This window comes from Nuphar pumila, chromosome 6, assembly GCF_984573655.1.
Source record: "Nuphar pumila chromosome 6, dmNupPumi1.hap1.1, whole genome shotgun sequence".
In the NCBI taxonomy this organism is placed as follows: domain Eukaryota; kingdom Viridiplantae; phylum Streptophyta; class Magnoliopsida; order Nymphaeales; family Nymphaeaceae; genus Nuphar; species Nuphar pumila.
This window is the reverse complement of record NC_143254.1, coordinates 102,145,186-102,167,565: the sequence shown is the minus strand read 5'-3', so window position 1 is coordinate 102,167,565 and position 22,380 is coordinate 102,145,186. Positions and strand designations below refer to the sequence as shown.

The following is a 22,380-nucleotide window of genomic DNA, read 5'->3' as shown; positions in this document are numbered from 1 at the left end:
CTGCCAGAAACTGATCGATGTCTCTTCACGTCGAGAGATTCAAAAATGACGTCAAGAGACCCAAACGAGGACCCTTTGGTTTTCGAATAGATTAACTAATTCTAAATCTCTAGATATTCAGATCTGAAGAAGAAAGTAAATCGATTCAGAACTGAAACCGAGGAGGAGGAAGGAGACGCACAAATAAATTTGAAGAAGAGGTAAGGGAAGGAAGATGTTGACGGTCTTACCAGATTTGAAAACAGAGAAGAAAAGAGGGAGAAGACGCAGAAATCGGGGTTGAGGAAAAAAATCAGATCATCTTCTCTCTGTGGTCATTCCTTCTGGAAAAACAATCCGAAGCCCAGTTTAACACTGCTCTGATACCATGTTAAAATACGATGATCTCCAGGTTCACCTGTGCAAGAAAAGAGAAAACACGATAATGGGAAGGGGGCTGCAGAAAAACAACACGTTAAAGTGTTCAGTGTGTTTTCATTGTATTAGGGTATGAGTATTTAACTAATACATACTTTTAGGGTACAAAAATACCCTTTAATAACAAAAAGAATTACAACACTATGGTTGGATCTGGATCCGATCCGGTACAAAGGTCGGGTTCAGTCACTTCTTTTCAAGTACTCTCAATTTGCATACATATGATTTTCAAAAGTAAAAATTAACATTTTGATCTTGTTTGGAATAATTTATTTACTTATTTATGTGTTAAAATTGATTCCAGCATGATGTTGTGGTCCATTTTTAAACTATCATTACCTTCACCAATTGTGAGCTGTTGATTTTTCACCTTCTCAAAATTTGAATCTTATACATGTTGGTGATGGTTAAACCCAGAGTTGCCAGTTGAGGAAGCGGGAAGCGATACAGGAAGCAGGAGCGGGAAGCGAGGCACTTTAAAAAATGTAGGAAGCGGGGAAGCGTGGGACCACTTAGAAGAAAATTATGAACCGTCTCGGAAGCGAACCGGAAGCGAGGGGGAAGCGAAAAAATGAAAAAATGGGGAAGCGAGCTTCCCATAAAAGGGAAATGCGCTTCCCAAAAAAGGGGGACGCTTCCCCACGTGTTTTGGAAGCGCGATGTTTCGCGCATCCGAAGCGCGCATCGGGGAAGCGCACTTCCCCATTACCCTAGGCGCTTCCGGTAACTCTAGTTAAACCTACTAATGTAGTAAATAAATTCGTGCTAAACACATCCTTACAGTTAGGTTAGATCTAACATTTTGGTGGCTTGATCCATGCAAACAAGAGTATGTATCACCATGTAGTGACATGGTTTAGAAGAACAATAAACACTCACTCTCTCTATCCACTGGCGGATCCGGGAATTTAAGCTAGGGTGGGCACAAATGCACAGTAAAAAGAAAAAATAATTTCTATGATAATAAACTATACTAACAAGTGCAAAAAAAATTGAGGAGCTACGGTGTCATATTCATAATTAGAAACCTTGATTGAAACCAACAATATGTTTTTAGTAATAAAAAAATTTATTTAAGAACCACAAAGTATCATAATAACATTTCAACAATTTAACTTTGTTTGATAATAAAGACTTAAGAAAGTACCTTTTATGAATAATACAGTGTGACTACGCTCAAGTTTCGATCTTGAAATGCATTCAACAAGACGTGACAAAGGAACACAAACATCTTACAAATAAATACCTAATTAATTAATTATTTTAAAAAAAATTCTATAAGAGATATCATAAATGCTTTATAAATAATCAGAAAAAGTACAAGCCACTCAAAACGAAGATGAACATGTCTTTCACCAATTTATCTTTATCATTAATTATACACTCACTTTCTAATAAAAAACATTAATGTGCATTTGTATATTAACATAGTTAAATGAAACTTATTTAATTATTTTTCTAATCAAATCACTGACCAACCTATTTAATTATTTCTCTAATCAAATCACTAACCTATTTAATTGAATAAAAAAAAACAAATGCATGCTAATTGAAACAAAAAAACTCAAATTCTCATCTATGCGAGTTGACCCCCCCCCCCCCCAAAAAAAAAAAATTTTAAGTTCTAACCAAAGTCAATTTTTCATTATTCATATTTTAATGCTAATTAAAAAAAATACATAACACCCTAAAAGCATAATCCAATATTCTTGTCATTTAAACAAATACAAAATCAAAACATTAATTCTTATATCATCAACTATACATTTATGTTAATCAAGCATGTAGAATCTTAATTAAAAAGCACAAAAATACCTAAATTAAATATTCATCTTATTTAAAAACAAAATAAAAATCTAAATGCTATTTCGAAAAAACACAAAAACTCTAAATCCTAATTAAATATTTATGCTATTTAAAAAATATTAAATAAAAAGCTCAATCCTAGCAAACATCATTCATAATTTTCACATATAAGCTAATTGAAACAAAAAATAACAAAACCCCCAAATTTCTAACTAAAATCAACCATGCGAATCATGTATAATGTTGATTAAAAAAATACAGAAATAACTAATTAATATCCATCTCATTAAAAATGTAAATGCCAATTGAAAAAAACACAAAAAGCCCTAAACCTTAGTTATTGAAATGCAACTATTTAAAAAAATGTAAATAAAAAACCTAAATTCTAATCCTAACAAACGATAATCATAATTTCATATGTTAATTGAAAAAACCCATAATAAAAAATGCTAATTAAATACTAATTAAAAATTATTAATTAAAGTGAGCAAGAAAGAGAGAAAGAACCTTGTGTGCGCATTGTGGTTGCGGATTGTGTGATGGACAGAGTCTGCCTTGGTGCCTTAGGACGGTATGGGCCTGTGGTTGTGGGGTCGGGTTGTCGGGGGAAGGGGGCCACACCGAAAAGAGAGAGAGAGAGAGAGAGAGAGAGAGAGAGAGAGAGAGAGAGAGAGAGAGAGGCCCAACGATCCCTGTGGGCTTGTGGTTGTGTAGACTCACAGGCAAGGGAGGAGGACGAGAGAGAGTGTGGGGAACCAGGGGGTGCCCCTGTGGCTGTGCGGTCGTGGGGAGAACCAGAGGGAGGGAGCGGGACAACCGATAGGGGACCCCTGTGAGTGTAGGAGTGGGTTTTGGGTTCACGGGAAGGGCCGAAGGGCACGAGAGGTTGTGGCGGCAAGGGCCTGTGCTGCAGAGAGAGAGAGAGAGAGAGAGAGAGAGAGAGAGAGAGAGAGAGAGAGAGAGAGAGAGAGAGAGGAATTGTTGGGGGCCATCTACCCCTTTGGGTCGGGCACAAGTGCCTACCTTGACCCACGTCAAGGTGTGCACCAGCTACCCACCCAAATGGGTTAGGGTGGGCACTGCCCACCCTGATCCAAACCCCTTTGTTGGAAAATTTTGAGTTAGGGTGGGCACGCCACAACGTTGCTCCGCCACTATCTCTATCTGTATATATTGGGTTTGTATTTGGTACTAATGAAAGTATGGAACTATTGAGCTAGAAATCATAGATGCAAGCTGTATCAGCTCAATCTGACCACATAGATATGTTCAGCATGGTTTGTTTACTGGGGATTGGACCTTGGATCATGTCTTTTCAATGTAAACATATGATTTTTTGAGTTGTGAAATTTTGGTGCACTATGAGCCATTGATTTTTAGAGCCCTTGAAAAACTTGCTTACATGTCACAATCACATGATTCAAAACTGATTTTCTACTAAACAAACATTGTAGATCACGGCTATATGGTTCAGTCTACAAAAAAGTTTAAAACATCTGAAAATCTGAAATAAAGGTGATTTCTACTCAATAATTTGGTACCTTCATTAGTACCAAATATTTACCTATAAGTATGTGTGTATGTATATGTATATATGTATATATATCCAACAAACATACACATATGTATATATATTGAGATATGTGTGTGTGTACCCTCAAAAGTGGGTAAGTCTGAATATGTATGTTTCTGTGCATTTGTGTGTTCATGCAGTTAAAATTTTTCAATCCCATAAAACTATATAAGCTTGAGCTATTTTCCTTTTAGGAGTTTTGTTATTGAATGTTGAGGTCATTTTCATTATGTATTTGTGGTTTTCATGAACCACACATAATTTGTATGTGTTATTTATGAAGGAAATCTTATCATTGATGAAACTAACTTTAGACTTTCAGCTTCAAGTATGTTTTCTCACTCCTTTAATTTTTGACATGCAGTATTCCTATGACCTTCTGCTGCAATATCTGCAGAAAACAGAGTCAATGGTAATGCTTGGAATAATAAATGAGCATATTAATTTTCGAGGTAATGTTTTTTTTCAAAATCTTCATCATGTTTGAATGTTGCCTACATACTATGATGTTCTCAATATACCTCTGAAAGTTCATCTCTCGCTACTTGGTTAGTTTTTGGCATTTTTAATGTTTTACAAATTACAAGGTGGGGCAGTGTACTAAATTTGCTATCGACAGTTTCTCCTGGACAGCCAAGTTCTTCTACTGAGGATGCTGATGTAGTAACTTTGACTGGGAGCAGCAACGATATAGCTAAGCAGATGAATCAGAAAGAAATACACTGGGGGGTGAGTTAAGGATCCAAGTTCATTTCCATATTACAAATTGGGTGAGTGGTGACTGTTATGATATATCATATGATTCTACTATAGTTAAGGTTAGGTAAGTGACCATAAGGTGTCTTCTGTAAAATAACCTATGTATTAGTTTGCTAGTTTTATGCTCTTTTGCTCAAACATATCTCACAGAATTGCTTACATATACATAGGCATGTAAGCGTATATGCATGTTAACATTCATACATACACAATGTGTGTACATCTATATTCATATTTGTATTCATTTATTATCCTTGGTGATACATATCCTGGGGTGTGTCTGACAAGCTGTGGACATGAGACACCAACATCCATATATGTCTAAGTGGCACTAGCCTAAAGCACATTTACTTCTTACCTATGTAACCGGGACACGCCAAACCAGTCGGTGCACCCATGTGACACACATCGACACAGGTGCAGGTACCGGATGCAGCACGGGTATGTGCTGGTCCAGATCGGGTCGGGTCGGGTCCAACCCTGACCCAACCCATTTTTTTTTCCTCCAGCGAAAGGCAGGGAAGAAGAAGAAGAAGAAAGAAAGAGGAAGAAAAAGAGAGAGAGAGGGCATACTGGTTACGGTTGGGCCTCTCCTCCTCATCCTCTTCTTCTTCTTCCAATTTGCCAGAGAGAGAGAGAGAGAGGCAGTGACCTTCTCCTCTTCTTGTTCTTCTTTTCATTCTTCCAATCTACCAGAGAGAGAGAGAGAGAGAGAGAGAGAGAGAGAGAGAGAGAGAGAGAGAGAGAGAGAGAGAGGTAAGGGGGCCTTTTCGTGCCCTCTCAGCCGAAACCCACCCACCTTTTTATTAAAAAAGTGGGTCTGAATTAAGTGTGGACCCAAATATAGATCTACACTGGATGTAGATCCAAACACTCTCTCTCTCTATATATATATATACATATATATACATATATATATATATATATATATATAGATAGAGAGAGAGAGAGAGAGAGAGAGAGAGACCCATGTGTTTGATGATACATCGAGCATGCTCGTTTGTCGTTACTGGCAATCGTGTGTATATATATATATATATATATATATATATCCATGTCCTCGTACCCACATTTTTTGGAATTGCCGTGTCGTACCCGTACCCGCACCCGCACCCCTACCCCGGTGACATTGCTTCTTACTTATGGGGTGCTTTCCTTATATGTTTTTTTAGTTCTATCCAGCTCCAAAACTGTTTGGTATTTGGTTTTAATTGTTACATTTTAAGCAGAATTTTTTTTAAGAAAAAAAAACTGTAAGGTTTTGTTATTATGTGGTGAATCATATGGCAGATATAACACTAATTGAGTAATTAATGTTTCAGGACCATGTTCACCATTTTTTTTTCTAGATCTCGTGTTTGGAATAACACAAAAAACCCAAAATATTTTTAAATGTTTATTTAGTTTACTTAAAGTCTTAAACATTGGTACTATCAAGCTAATATTGAAATGGTTGAATAATAGTAATATGTAAGCATCTTTCACCAACAGTCACTTATGGGAATCATAATCTGAACTATATGCTTTCTAGTACCATTTTTTGAAGAGATTGATCATTGTTCAAGGGCATTACTCCTATAGCAATCTTCGTGTGCCAAAGACACAAATGCACATATCTAATTATACATAATGTTATATGTAAATGTAAACTTGAGAACACTGTGTTGCACGAATGCTCTTTTTCTTTTCATGTGAGATACGTTCTTTGATTTTCCTAATTAACTATTAACTTTGTTTAAGTAAAACTTAAGAACATGTCGCATGATTGCTCTTTTTCTTTTCATGTGAGATAAGTTCTTTGGTTTTCCTCATTAACTGTAAACTTTAAATACATCTTGATGTTTCTGCTGTTATGTTTTAACTTATCACATGCCATTCTTCAGCTGCTTGAAGACTCTATAGAAGAACGATTAGAAAAGGCTGGTTTGACAACCGATGCAGAAAAATCTGAAGGTGAATCCAAAGAAGGAGACTTAGAAGAGAACAAGGTGGACATGGAAGCTAATTCATATCTTTTGGAATTTGTCCTATAATAAAACTATGTACATAATATGCATTTTTGCGTGCCAGCTAAGCTAGAGAGTGTGCATCATTTTATAATCCACTTAATTCTGATTTATTTTTCTGTTTCTACATTCATAAACTATGTAACAGGGATTCGGCTAGCAGGGTGCCGCACCCGCGCCGACGCGACTCGACGCGGGTGCGGTCAACCCGACCCTGGGTGCGCACCCAGGGTCATTTTGGTCCATTTTTTTGGATTTTTTAAAAAAAAAAATTTGCCCTATGAAATGGGGTGCGGGATTTAAATAACCCGGACCCCCCTTATATATATATTTTATTTTATTTTTTACATTTTTGCCCCTGCCGCACCTCGCACCCGGGTTTTTTGGAAGTGCCGAATTCCCGCACCCGCACCCGCACCCATGTGACATAGTTCATAAACCTTGTCACACATTAAGAGGTGTACCCCTATATATTATTAAGATCTACACAGATTATTTTTGTTAAACGGGAAGTTTTAAAATGTGTTTCTGTGCTATCTTGTTCTGATCGTAGCTTGTATTGTTATCTTGGTTCAGAGTTCAGACAATTTTTTTCTTTTCATTAACCATAAAGATGAAGTAATGAATTATATGCTTATCTTCTATACTCAGAAGAGGGCTGCAGATGGAGGGAAGTCTGGAGTTTCCACCAAGAAACTAAAGAAGGATAAGGTGGTTGGTGCTACAGGAAAAAGTGTTCGCTCTGAGACAAGCACTGTCTCTGTAGCTCCTCGGGTGAAATCTGAGCTTGCCTTGCCCATGATGTATGCATGTGATGTCCTGCCATATTTGTTGATTGATAGAATATGTGCAGTTAAAGCATGTGTCTTGCATTATCTGAAGGGCTATCTGCTTACATGATAACCATATCTTGAGTGGAAGTGTTGCAAGAAAATGAAGAAAAATTTTAGTTGATTATGGCATGCTAACTATACGCTTTTCTGATATCTTTTAAGCATTCAATTGGTTGTGAATTCATGCTTTGTATGCTATAAGCTATGCTTCTATTGTTAGAGTGGTGAGTGCATCTTTGTAAGTTTGTGGTTTTGAAATACTGAATGGCCCTGATATAAAGATGACATGTTTTTATGCCAGAAACTGATTATTGCTTATGTGAAAGAATCATTTGGCGCAACATTCACATGTACAAGTGTTATGAAATACAAGTGCAGATGTTATTGTCCTTTAATACATGTAGAGTATTCATATTTACTAAGGCTGTGAATATGTGGAGTGGACACCCTAGGCACTAAAATTTCTTCTTCTTTCACTGTGTTATGTTTGTGTCGTTCATGATTTATCTCTTTGACATGGTCAGTGGGTAAGCATTTATACATCATATCTTAGGCAGATATGGGATCCCATTAGAATGTCTGGTCTATCAATTTTAGAGGCCGTTGACATATGTACATTATTGTGTCTCTATCTTGTGTTCTACCCCTTTTGTAAATACTATTAGTTATAGGGGTAATATTGTATTTTGTTGTTCTTTTGTAATATTATCTTAGGCTTAAGGGCATTTTAGGAACTGTTGTTTTAGGATGAAGGGGTCAACCCTTTTATTGTTATATTCTTTTCAGTTTTGAGGATGAATAAAGAGTTTTTTCATTCTCCTCTCTTTTGTGTTTCTCTCTTCTTGAAACCCTAGTATGGTGGAGTCTCGCCGGAATTTGCTGGCATCATCATCGACTGTACAGACATAGAGGCTTGAACTGTGTGATTGCAACTTTTGGTCTATCTTGATTTTAGAAAGCCTCCAAATCAAGAATCGTGGTCATCAAAGCTGTGGTTGATTTGATATGAATTTTTCTTTCATTTTCTGAAAATGGCTTGAATAGTGACCTGTTTCGCCTCTTTGGCTTGTTTCGACTCAATTGGTGGGTACAAATGCTTTGGGTTTGATGGTCTGGGGTCATTTTTGAGTAAGCAATGTTTTAGAAGGCTGTTGGACAACAGATTTGATGTTTTTGAGGACTTTTGACATGTTTTTGAAGGGTATTCTAGTGGTGATATCCGTATTTTAGCTTGATTTGGCTATCAGGTTTATGGTTCCTGCGTATTTTCTGGTTATCATCTGTTAGAGTATGTAGATGATGGTCCTCTTTGAAGACTCATTGGAATCTTGAAGTGTGTTGAAGTTTGGTTGATTTTATGTGGTTGTGGTTATCAGTGGCATAACTGGGCAAAAAGATATCAATTAGAGCAAGAGTTGAAGGCTCTAAGATAAGGGAATGAGTCAATTCAGGACTTCTATGTGCTCTTTCAGCAGATGTCTGGTGCTCTAGCTTCTATGATGGTTATTGAAAAGTTAATGTCATTCGGTATAGGGTCTGGATCTCAGGATTCAGACCCAATTCCTTTCATTTAAACACATGCTCATTAATGCTTCATTAATGGCATGTTGTAATTTTATCATATTATATAATGGGTATTTTCGTACCCTAGCTATTGTATCTGTGTGTATTTAATCAGAGAAGAAAAACTGAATACTCTGATTAGGGATTTTTGCTGCGGCCACGTTCTCTCTCCCCTTGCTGTGCTGTTGCTTGTGGATGAAAAAAGGAACCCATGATTTCTATCATGGTATCAAAGCGACAGGTTCAATATTGAAGACCGGTTCCTCCTATGATTGATTTGTCTCCTTCTAAGGTACCTGTTTCCTCCTTGCTTCTATCGATTTCTCTTTGCATTCAAATCTGCAGTCCATCTGAAATCTCTTCTTCGTACTGTCCCCTTTCTTTTTGTTCTTTTGAAATACCTCATTAATCTGCTTATTTATCTCCTTCAAGTATCTCTTTTTGATTTCCCCCTTTATCATTTAAGCCAACGAGTTTCTCTTATTTCCAAAATCCAAAACTTAAATTTGGTCACGTTGTCATATTTCCTCCTTTCATTGCCTGCTGTTCTTCTGTCATACCTGCTACTTTTTTCACATTGTTGCACGTGATTTTACCCATCCATAACTAAAATAATCACGCAAGATCAATTTTTGATCTATGCGTGATTACAAGAGTTGAAAAGGATCACGCCAAACTCATTCGCATATTGATGTCAGATCAAATTGTGATCTGCACGCCCAGATCTGTCTTGATTAAAATAATTTCATCTTCAAACTCATTTTCATCTCTGTTTTGTACAAGGAAAACATGTTATTTTCAAAATAACGTACCTATTACTGATTGAATTTTATTAAGAACAGATCCTTTACTGCGCAGTTCCGTTTTTCTGCCTCGGGTTCATCAGTTAAAAAAAAAGGTGGCCGCAGACTTTAGACTTCTTTGATATTAAAATTTCTGTTCTGAATTATACTAAAATTCAATTGTGGTTGGGTCTTTGTCGTAAGGCCATTTCCTTATTTCTTATTCTCTCTTGTTTTTTGCTTCAAAAGAATATGGACTCATTCCCTCATTCTCAGTCTGGTCATTCCTCAAACTTTCTCAGCCAACTCATGTCTGAGAAACTGAACAATTCCAATTTTCTAACTTGGAAGCGACAAATCATACCATTCATAAGAAGTCAGAACTTTTCTGGACATCTAGATGGCTCTGTTCCTGTTCCTCTAGAATTGATACCACAAGAAGAAAAGAATGGTGAGAGAGATCTTTCTATTACCTATGTTAGAAATCTTGAGTATGTATCCTGGATGAAGCGAGATCAGGCGTTGGTTGCCTATATCACTTCTACATTGTCACATGAAGTGCTTGTGACAATTCCAGATGACTGCTCAACAATGCAATTATGACATCGACTGGTTCAAACATATTCTCAAGTTTCTCAGGCCAGAGTATTATTTTTAAAGAAAGTGTTTCAAATGGTAAGGAAGGACTCCATGACTATTATGGAGTATTTGAACAAAATGAAGACTATTACAGATCAATTGGCCATTGTGGGATGCCCTGTTAGTGACAAAGATATGGTCCCACAAACTTTGAGTGGGCTGGGATCGGACTATCATATGATGGTTACTTCCTTATTGTGTTTGTCAGATTTACCTACATTTGAAGATCTTCGTGCCAAGCTTTTACAGTATGAGATGACGTTGAAAGGATTTTCTGAAGATATTCATGCTCATATTGGAGTACACAATGTTCTTGCCACAAGAGTTGCCTATGGGCGAGGACGTGGTAGGTATGATTTTCGAGACAAAGGGGGTCAAGAAAGAAATGGACAAGGTAGTCGTGGAATACTACCTACACCCAATATTCCTCCCAATGGGCAAAGGCAAAAGACAATACCTACCTGCTTTCTCTGCAACAAAAAGGGGCACATAAAAGCAAATTGCTGGTTTAACCCACAAAATAAAGGAAAGCAATTGGAGACAAGAAAGGGAACAAATACATTGGAGAATAGTGGAGAAGTCAAAGAGTTGCTATTATCTGCCTTGGCTGAATTGAATATCAAACAAAATAATCAAGGTACTTGGTATGTTGATTCGGGTGCAGCCACTCATGTCACTGATGATGCTGGTAAGCTCCTAAATCTTGTTCCTTATGTTGGTAGAAATAGTATAGTCACTGGAGGTGGGTCTCACCACCATATTTCGCACATTGGAAATTCTGTAATTTTCATGTCCAACTCTTCTCTTGCTCTTTCAAATGTCATTCATGCTACTAATATCAAGAAAAATATTGTCTCTGTCTCTAAACTTGTAGATGACATTAATGCTTCAGTTCAGTTTACTCTTTTTTTCTGTTTGTGTTAAGGACCTTCAAACGAGGGAAACGTTCGCTGAAGGAAAACATCAAGGAAATATGTACGTGTTCCAGGAGAATCCTTCCTGTCGTGTTCAACCTGTTGATTTCATCTTGAAGCTCACATCATCATCTTCAGTTTTTCCTGAGAGTGTCTTTAATCTTTCTGAATGTATTGAGTCAAATCTTTGGCATGGTCGTCTGGGTCATTGTAGTAGTCGCTTTATTGATAAGCTTGTTTCAAGTAGTCTTATTCCCAAGTCAAGTCTAGACTTAAGTATCGATAATAAAAAATGTTCTAGTTGTTTTCAGTGTAAGAGTCATGTTCTTCCTTTTCATTCCATTAATAAAAGAGCTTCAAGACCATTTGAAATTATATGTTCTGATGTTTGGGGTCCGGCTCCAGTTCCTTCCATGTCTAGCACTAGATATTATCTCATATTTGTTGACAACTATTCTCGATATATATGGATCTTCTTTATGAAAAGTAAATCTGAAACCTTCAAGTTATTTCAGAATTTTCATTCTTTTGTTCAAAACCAATTCTCTAAGAATATTATTTGTTTCCAATGTGATGGAGGGGTGAATTCTTTTCAAATGACTTTATTAATTTCCTCCAAACAAATGGAATAAGTAGACAGGTGTCTTGCCCTCATACACCTCAACAGAATGAGATTGCTGAACGGAAGCATCGCCATATTGTTGAGAGTGCAATGAACATGATGCATGATAGTAACCTTCCAGTTACCTTCTGGGCGGAGGCTTTTCACACATCGATCTATGTCATAAATCGATTGCCTATGAACATCTTAGAAAACAAATCACCCAATTTCTCTTTGCATGGTGTGCATCCAAATTATCATGATTTGCGTGTATTCGGGTGTGTATGTTATGTTCATGTTGACAGTTCAATGCGGCACAAGTTGCAGTATAAGGCCTTAAAGTGCAGATTTGTGGGGTATGCTAATGATTACAAAGGCTATAGATGCTATGATCCCGTGAGCAAGCATATCAAAATATTCAGAAATGTTGTGTTTGACGAATCAAATTTTGGTCATAATGCTAGCACTCCTGAAATTGAAGTTTATCACCCTTGGTTGAACTCAGATCTCTTTTCTAGCATTGATAATGTATGTTCTTCTAAATGTAATCAAAGAGACGAGGGAAACATATCTACTTCTGCGCAAAGGACTCAAGAAAGTGTAATGTCTGAATCACTATTGGCCCCCGAAAGGTATAAAGGCATTGTTTACTCTCGACGTGAGAAGGAGATACCTCTCAGCCTTAATCAGGAGCATAGTTCTCCTTCTGTTTCCACTCAATCAACTGCTCACAGAAGGTCTACCCGACCTCGACATCCTATTGATAGGTGGGTTAGTTATGAGAACTTCACGATGGATTTTCAACTTTTCTTAACCTTTTTGGGCAAGGAAGATCAACCCACAACATTTTATCAAGCAATAAATTCTAAGAGATGGATTGAAGCTATGAACGACGAAATGAAGGCTCTTCATGAGTGTGGCACTTGGGATATTGTTCCTAGACCATACAATTGAAATGTGGTTGGGTCAAAGTGGGTGTATAAGATAAAGTATAAGCCAGATGGTACTATCGAGCGATACAAGGCAAGGCTGGTTGCCAAAGGATTCACACAGGAGCAAGGACAAGACTATGATGAGACCTTTAGTCCAGTTGTGAAAATGGGAACTATTCGCATCGTACTATCATTAGCTATTGAGCACTAGTGGACTCTCAGCCAACTGAATGTGAAAAATGCGTTTCTACGTGGAACTCTGAAGGAAGAAGTATACATGGAGCAACCCACTGGGTATGCAGAAGGGAACTCTAAAGAATACGTGTGCTTGTTAAAGAGAGCTATATATGGTCTGAAGCAGGCATCTCGATCTTGGTTTGACAGTTTCTCTCTTAAAGTAGAAAAATATGGGTTTAGGCGGTCTCTTCTTGACCATTCTCTTTTCATATTCAAATGCAAAGATATAGTTACCCTGTTATTGATATATGTTGATGAAATTATCATTACAGGTAACTCTAATGAACATATTGAACAGGTTAAAGAACTTTTGAACCATAGATTCAAGATGAAGGATCTTGGTAAACTGCGATACTTTCTTGGAGTAGAAGTTGACATGACTCCTGAAGGCATGATGCTTACTCAGCATAAGTATACCATTGATGTTCTTATCCAGGCAGGTATGACAGATTGCAATCCCCTAAGCACACCCAGTGTACTTCATTAGAAACTCAGTTGCTAAGATGGAGATTTGTATGAGGATCCTACACGATATCGCAGGATAGTAGGAATGCTTCAATATCTTACCTTCACTCGGCCTGACATTGTCTATTCTGTCAATCAGGTATCTCAGTTCATGCATGAACCACATATTGGGCATATGGAAGCCGTTAAACACATTCTTCGATATTTGAAGGGTACTATTGGAGATGGTCTTCTGTACAGAAAGAGTATGCTTGGTCATCACATGCATGAACTCTTTACTTACACAGATGCAGATTGGGCAGAAGATCCAGATGAACGTAGGTCTGTCTCAGGATACTGTGTTTTCATTGGGCTAAATCTTGTCTCCTGGAGCAGTAGAAAACAAAAAGTCATAGCCAGGTCGAGCACAGAAGCTGAATATAGATCAATGGCAGCTGCTACAGCTGAAGTAACATGGATTAGACACCTGTTGACAAAAGTAGGAGAATCGATTTCTAAAAGAATTCTCTTGTGTAACAATCAAAGTGCTATCAACATGTCATTCAATCCTATCTACCATAGTCGTGCCAAACATATTGAAATTGATCAACATTTTGTAAGACAAAAGGTCGAAGAGAAGGAAATTGAACCAGAATACGTGCGGACTGTTGATCAAGTTGCTGACTTGTTTACAAAAGGACTTATCAAGGACAAATTTTGGATGTTAAAAGGCAAGTTGTTCATGGTCCAAAACCATGTACAACTTGAGGGAGGGTGAAAAGATAATGTCATTCAGTATAGGGTCTGGATCTCAGGATCTAGACCCAATTCCTTTCATTTAAACACATGCTCATTAATGTTTCATTAATGGCATGTTGTAATTTTATCATATCATATAATGGGTATTTTCGTACCCTAGCTATTGTATCTGTGTGTATTTATGTTAGAAAGTGACTTTGAATACATTGAGTTCAATAATGAACCCATACACATTTACACGAAGTGCGAATATACCCACTCAATGGAACAACACAAGCACATCATGTGCTAATACATAAACCCATAAAAGGGGTAAATATGACTTAAAGTCATAAGTTGAATATTATTGAGGAAAAAGGAAGAAGAGGGTAAAAACCCTATACAATGGAGCATAAGCTCCTACAAGGAGTGAGTAATACAAAGGGGGCAAGCCCCTATTTATAAGCACAAAAGGGACCACCTTGGGGGCTCCGAAGGGAGACGTTGGAGAGCCCCCAACGGTCACATCCCAACATCTCTATTGGGAGGCCCCCAATGTGGTACGAATACGAAAAATAAAAAACAGAAATTTAAAGGAAAAATTACAATGCATATTCCAATTGGAATATGCGTAAAATGACAAATTACAAGAATACCCTTGAGGGTATTTTAGGAAGATAAAATATATTTATATATATATATATAAATAGAGATACGTATACATATATATACATATATATGTATACGTATCTTTATATATATATAAATATATATATGTACAATTAAGGATTATATTTCAACAAATATGTGTAGGAGTACACATATTTTAACACCCCCTCTCAATCTTTGCGGGGAAATGAAAAGATTGAAAAAAGGGCAAGACTCCAAGAGGCTTCGGCAAGGATGCAATTGAAACTTGAAAATGCCTTCCTCCAATAGTCTTCAAATGGTGAACACATTTCCCGAACCATCCAGGTACTTCTCTTTGTCCTATCTCCAAGATCCTGTGGAATAACAACAAAGAACAAGTAAAAAATATCTTTGCACTTTACTCAAATGGAACATTCCTAACAAGGTGCAAAAATGTATGCATAATAGGATAATTACTTTAGCATGAAAAGAAAATTTAGAAAACCAAAGTTTCAAAAATCAAATATCATGTTAAACAGTGACCGAAAACGAATTGCAAGAATGCATAATGCATTCATAAGGTCCAACATTGGACAAACACAACCCCATAATGGGGAATAACACAATGGTCCCCTAAGGGACATCACAGTAAGCCTACGAAGAGACATAAGTTACATATGCTTTATTGAATGAGATCCTAAAAAGCCATAAAGAGCATATGCATATATTATCATGAAATGAATTAATACTTAAAGGAATCATTAATGAACATGCTTCGAACATGTAATGAAGTGCCAAACAAGAGAAACGAAGTCTCCAAGCATATTTGAGTAGAGAATCTTACCCATTTAGGAAAATCTCACTCAATTGACAAAAAACACATTTTGCATACAAAAGTGGCCAAAAAACCATAAGCACTTAATATATAGATTAAATGCCAAAAAAATCAACTTGATTTTAAAATATGCATATCAAAAATATTATTCACTTGAATATCTTAAAACACAAGTCATGAATGAAATTTTGCAAATTTCAACAATAGTTCATCCATTACAAACAACTACCTCGTTAGTCCTCCAAAACCCATAAATCAAGTGTATAAGCTACTAGATCAAGAATATAAATATAATGCCAAAGACACACACAAAGGTATGCAAAAGAATCTCTTGTCTACATATAATAATACTTGAAATGAGTGCATCTACGACAAGAACAAGAGAATACACGCCAACATGGACCAAAAGCATCTCTTGTCTACGTAAAAATACACTCAAAACCAAGTATGTTCAGCTAGTAGAACAAGAGTAACAAACCAACCATGGGCTAAAACACAATACATCTTTTGTCTACATAAGATGACACTTGAAATGAGTGAAATAAGCCAACCATGGGCATACATCTCAGCGACTAGAACAAGGACACAAACACCAACATGGACTAAAATCACACACCATGGTGTGAATCAACGTGCCTTGTCTACATAAAATAACACTCAAGACAAATGTGTTCAGCTACTAGACCAAGAGAGCAAAAGCCAACAAAGAGCTACCAACACACGAAAGTGTAATAAAATTCTTGTCTACATATGATGACACTTAGATAAGGGGCATAAAAGGAGAAGACTTTTGAGGCAATAAAACTTGTAATGACAAATATATAAATAAAACCTTGAAACAATATTCTTCAAAAAGAATACCCATAACAATATCATTTTAGAATAAATGTGTGAATATACACACACCAAGAACACTTGTGCACAAAAACACAAAACATAAATGTGCAAATGCACTCATATGATTCATAAACAATAAAAGGTTGGGCAATAATCCCCAAAACCTTGATTTTAATATACCTTAAAACATTTAAGGTTTTAAACACCATATATCCATCACATTTACATATAAATGAGAGCATCCATTAGATCAATGTCCAAAAGAGAAAAAAATGAGTGACACACTCATAATTAGAGATCATATAACAAATCATTTTAGAGTCCCAAGGTGCCCATAACTCACCTAAACAACTATCTACAATATGACAAGTGGACAATCTAGAATGATATAACACGAGGTGCCCATAACTCACCTCAACAAACATCTCTAATAAAACAATAATAAGGCCAAACAAATGATGCATTAAATAACATGTGATGGACACATATAAATGCCACAAAAAGGCAATAAACACTTTAGGAATAATTTTTCAAAGAAAAGAGGACCGATTAAAAATTGAATCAAAGGTCCAATATAATCAATCACAATAATATGCTTTATAACAACAATTTTGCATAAATTCGAATTATGCTTAATCTTCAAAAGAAATCATTTATACAAAAAAGACTTATTATGCAACTAACACAATTTATGAAATATTAAGCAACATCATGCGTAAGAACCGATTTGGAATAATCAAAAAGTCAAAAACAAGCCTCAACTATGATAGATATAAAGTGCAATTAAATGCACACCAAATGATAATAGATACACTTTTATGCAATGCAAGATTTTTAAATGACAATAATCTTGAATGAGCAAATAACAAACTTAGGCCAATATAAGCATTCATAAAGATGGTGAAGTTTGAAAATCTTATGAAATCCACTATTGTAACTTAAAAAATGATGCTCACAACCAATCTTCTCACAACAACCATGAAATCTTCATAAAAGAGTATATACTCACAAGAAGATTATAAGGACCGAAAGGCTCCTTAAAGAGAGCTCAAAAAACACACAAAATTCCCAAAGAAGGGGGAAACTCCACAGAAGTGGGAGAAATCCCAACAAAGAAGAATAATAGATTTATTAAAAAACCTTATGATAAAGTAAGATTGTACTATGGCATAAATCTATAAAATTAAACATTTATCGAGGAAAAATTCAAAACTCTTAAGTTTTATAAAAAAACATGACTTAATAGATTATTACCAACTTCTAATGCAATAAGTACGCAACAAACATTTGTGAAGACCATAAATTTTATAATGAGACAAGCTCTTTAAATCAAATTGAAAAATCTTTTAAGAGTATAAAGATGCAAAGAAAATCACCATATTCCATAAGACCATTTTAAAACTTAATTCAATCGGAAAAAAACCTTCTTAATTAAATGTTGCTCATATAAAAAGGATACATTAGGAAAGTGAATCAAAACTTATTAAGGATTTTTTCATATATGTCAAGCATTTTTCAAAAAAACTACACCTCACAAACATTTTAATCTTAACATACCTTTCTTTAAAGACTTACCATTCATATAAAAGGTATTCTTATAAACAAAGTTAGGTTTAAAATATAAATTCAAAGCTCCAATGGTCGTAAATTTTTACCGACTCATTAAAGCAAGTTTTGAGCAATCATACATCTAATTTTTCGCCAAACAAGTTATCATTTAAAATTTTTCAAAGAAAAACATACGAAAAAGTATGTATACGAAAAAGATTCAATAGAGTATCAAGTAACTCAAATTTTTATAAAAAGACATAATGACAAAGAGTACACATAAAAAAAGAACATATTAAATTCTTCATACAATACTTAAAGAAATAGAATGCATACCGAATAACTTTAAGAAAGAAAAGAGAGAGAAATGAATACTTCACCATTTTTCTTTAAAAATTTCTTGAATACCACGCTTCCCGATGCACCAAAGAGCAACTCGATCTCAACCGATCTCTGATACCATGTTAGAAAGTGACTTTGAATACATTGAGTTCAATAATGAACCCATACACATGCACACGAAGTGCGAATATACCCACTCAATGGAACAACACAAGCACATCATGTGCTAGTACATAAACCCATAAAAGGGGTAAATATGACTTAAAGTCATAAGTTGAATATTATTGAGGAAAAAGGAAGAAGAGGGTAAAAACCCTATACAATGGAGCATAAGCTCCTACAAGGAGTGAGTAATACAAAGGGGGCAAGCCCCTATTTATAAGCACAAAAGGGACCACCTTGGGGGCTTCCAATGGAGACGTTGGAGAGCCCCCAATGGAGACGTTTGTGACCGTTGGGGGCTCCCAACGTCTCTATTGGGAGGCCCCCAATGTGGTACGAATACGAAAAATAAAAAACAGAAATTTAAAGGAAAAATTACAATGCATATTCCAATTGGAATGTGCGTAAAATGATAAATTACAAGAATACCCTTGAGGGTATTTTAGGAAGATAAAATATATATATTTATATATATATATAAATAGAGATATGTATACATATATATATATATATATGTATGTATACGTATCTTTATATATATATATAAATATATATATGTACAATTAAGGATTATATTTCAACAAATATGTGTAGTACACATATTTTAACATATTTAATCAGAGAAGAAAAACTGAATACTCTTATTAGGGATTTTTGCTGCAGCCATGTTCTCTCTCCCCTTGCTGTGCTGTTGCTTGTGGATGAAGAAAGGAACCCATGATTTCTATCAGTTATCACCAAGATTAACAAATGTGCTGTGTGTTGAATCCAAGGATCATGATGTAGAAGCAAGAGAACAGAAACAAGTGATGCATTTTCTCATGACGCTCCACCCTGAATTTGATAGTGTGTTCAATTATATTCTTCATTGTTCTTTTCTACCTACTCTAGTACAGACAATGGGAGAACTGTTAGCAAAAAAAGGCTAAACTAAAGTCTCTTAGTGGCCAGCCTTTTGGGGAGAATGTGCTTGCAGTAACTCACCAACTTGGCGGCAGAGGGGGAGGTAGAGGAGGATTTTGACCTAGTGGAGGTTGTGGGTACATGAGTTTCATCCAGTGCCATTACTGTAAGGCCCTTGGGCACATGAAGAGTTCATATCTAGTGTTGAGAAAGAAGAAAGGTGAAGTAGCTGCAACCTCTGCTGAGGAAGAGAGCTCTAAATCCAGGAGCATTCAGTCTAATGTTAGTAGCATTAGTTCCTAGTCTTATGTGGTAAGCCCAACTGAGCATGTGAGTAATTCTCAGCTTCAGGTATTTGAAAAAATTCATCAACTACAGCTCCTTACGCAGTCCCACTGCCCCCTCTTCCTCTGATTTCACCTTTTCCTCTGGTACTGTCTCAGATGGTCCTCATGGATGGTTTTAGACTTAGGAGCATCTTGTCATATAATAACTCATGAGTCTATCTTAAGTTCTTAACCAATTGTCATCCCTGCAACGATGTCTTTCGCACTGCAAATAGAATTTTAGGTCTATTTCAAAAGTTGGTATTATCTCATCTAATTCATTTCCTGACTCAATATCTCACAAATGTATCATATTCCTTCTTTAGCTATGAATCTTATTTCTGTGGGCCAAATAACAAAACTCAATTGCTATGTTATCTTCTCTCTTGTTGATTGTGTTGTGCATGATCAACTGTCAAGGAGGAATATTTGATTTGGCTAGAGAAAAGGCATCTATATTACTTGGACTGGTTGGACATGGGCGAACAAAAGAGATATGGAGGTGGTCTGAGAGCGGCTGGTTTAGATGAGTCTGTTTTATGGCATCAGAGATTGGGTCTCCAGCTCTAAGTTGCAATTCATAGCCTCTTAGGGAAGTTTGATAGAGTCAAAGTAAGTAGTTTCTAGTCATATATAGGAGTATAAGAGTTGTAGGTTGGCAAAGGGACATGCCTTGCCATTTGAGATTAGTAATGTAGAGTCTAAGAGTCCATTTGAACTTGTACATTCAGATGTTTGGGGTTGATCACCTGTCTTGTCTAAGGATGGTTTGTCATATTTTGTCACTTTTATAGATGATTGTATAAGGTTTAGATGAATTTATTTCATGAGAAATAAAAATAAACTTTTTTAGATTTTCAAGAAATTATATGTGATGATTGAAACTCAGTTTTCAGTCAAAATTAAAATTTTTCGTACCGGCTCTGGAGGAGAATATACTAGTGGCATATTTGAGAGTCTTTTGCAAGAAAAATGAATCGAGTACCAGAAAACTTTGACATTATACTTCCGAAGAAAATGGTGTGGTTGAGAGGAAGAACAAGAATATCTTGGAGACTATTAGAGCATTTCTCTTTGATAGAAGTCTACCTAGAGAATATTGGGCAAATGTGGCAATCTATCAAATTGATCGTATGCCATTAAAGACTTTTAAAGGTATATCTCCTTTCAAAAAACTATATGACATTGTTCCAAATTATGAGATGATGGTCTTTGGGTGCACCTGTTTTGTGTTTTGCCTGGTAGACATAGAGATAAACTCTCATCACAAGGGGTAAAATATTGCTTTTTAGTTTTTCTATGGTCAAAAGGGCTCTGAATGTTATGATCCAATTGAGAAAAAAATTTGGATGCTCTCTTTCTCTCTTCTTCTTCCTTCTCCTCCTCTCCTCTTCCTCTTTCATCTTCTTATTCCTTCTCCTCCTCTTCCATCCTCTTCTTCCTTCTCCAACTTCTTCTTCCTTCTCCATTTTCTTTTTCTTCTTCCTCTTTTTTCTTCTTCTCTCCCTGCCTTTCACCGAGATCAAACAAAAAATAAAATTGTGTTGGGTCAAGGTTGGACCCGACCCGATCTGGACCAGCACTTTCCCGTGCTGGGTCTTGTACCAGTACCCATGTCAGGCCGTGTTGACACGGGCACAGCTACCTGGTTGCCGTGTCTATGTGACGTAGCTGTTTGTTATAAGGGTAATATTATCAGAAATTAAAGAAAAAGTTTGTAAGGGAGGGAGTAACTGTAATTTTTAAAAATAAGGGGAGGGGGAATGAAATTCTCTTTTTAATAAAAACATAGGGCACAAAATCTCTCTCTCTCTCTCTCTCTTGCATATTCAAAGAAGAGGAGAATCCGGTATGCTCTCTCTCTCTTTCTCTCGTCTTCTTCTTCCTTCTCCTCTTTCGTCTTCTTCTTCCCTCTCCTCTTTCTCTTATGTACTCTTCTTCCTTCTCTTGTTTTTTTATCTCTTCCTATCTTCCTTTTTCATTTTCTTCTTCCTCTTTCTTTTTCTTCTTCCTCCTCTTTCTTTTTACCCCCTGCCTTTCACTGAGGTCAAACAAAAAATAAAATTGGGTTGGGTCAAGGTTGGACCCAACCCGATCCGGACTAGCACGTACCCATGCTGCGTCCGGTACCAGTACCAGTGTCAGGCTGTGTTGACATGGGCACGGCTACCTGGTTGCCGTGTCAATGTGACATAGCTATTAGTTATAGGGGTAATATTATATTTTGTTCTTTTTTAATATTATCTTAGGCTTAAGGACATTTAGGAACTGCTGTTTTAGGTTGAAAGGGTCGATGACCCCTTTTATTGTTATATTCTTTTCAGTTCCAAGGATGAATAAAGAGTTTTTTCATTCTCCTCTCTTTTGTGTTTCTCTTATTGAAAACCCTAGTATGGTGAACTCTTGAATAGCTTGTGGGTTCTTCATCATAATATTAGATCTGAAAAGCTTTTTCATCTTCATAGTTGATGGACATGATAAGCAGAATGAAATAGCTTAAGGATTGCACTGGACTGAAGCAGTTCTAACAAATGAAAACAGAGAACTATTCAT

At 36.2% G+C, this 22,380-nt stretch overlaps 1 protein-coding gene across 2 annotated transcripts in view; it reads left to right on the top strand.

Moving 5' to 3' along the window:
- TAF5 (TBP-associated factor 5) overlaps window positions 1-22,380 on the top strand; it is a 68,297-nt gene that overhangs the window by 16,879 nt on the left and 29,038 nt on the right. The window contains exons 6-9 of one of the 2 annotated variants that reach the window (XM_090008528.1): window positions 4,161-4,248; window positions 4,416-4,525; window positions 6,439-6,543; window positions 7,213-7,364. In XM_090008528.1, the coding sequence (XP_089864654.1) occupies window positions 4,161-4,248; window positions 4,416-4,525; window positions 6,439-6,543; window positions 7,213-7,364 (455 nt within the window). The remainder of the gene's footprint in view (window positions 1-4,160; window positions 4,249-4,415; window positions 4,526-6,438; window positions 6,544-7,212; window positions 7,365-22,380) is intronic. The other variant, XM_090008529.1, reaches the window with a different exon arrangement.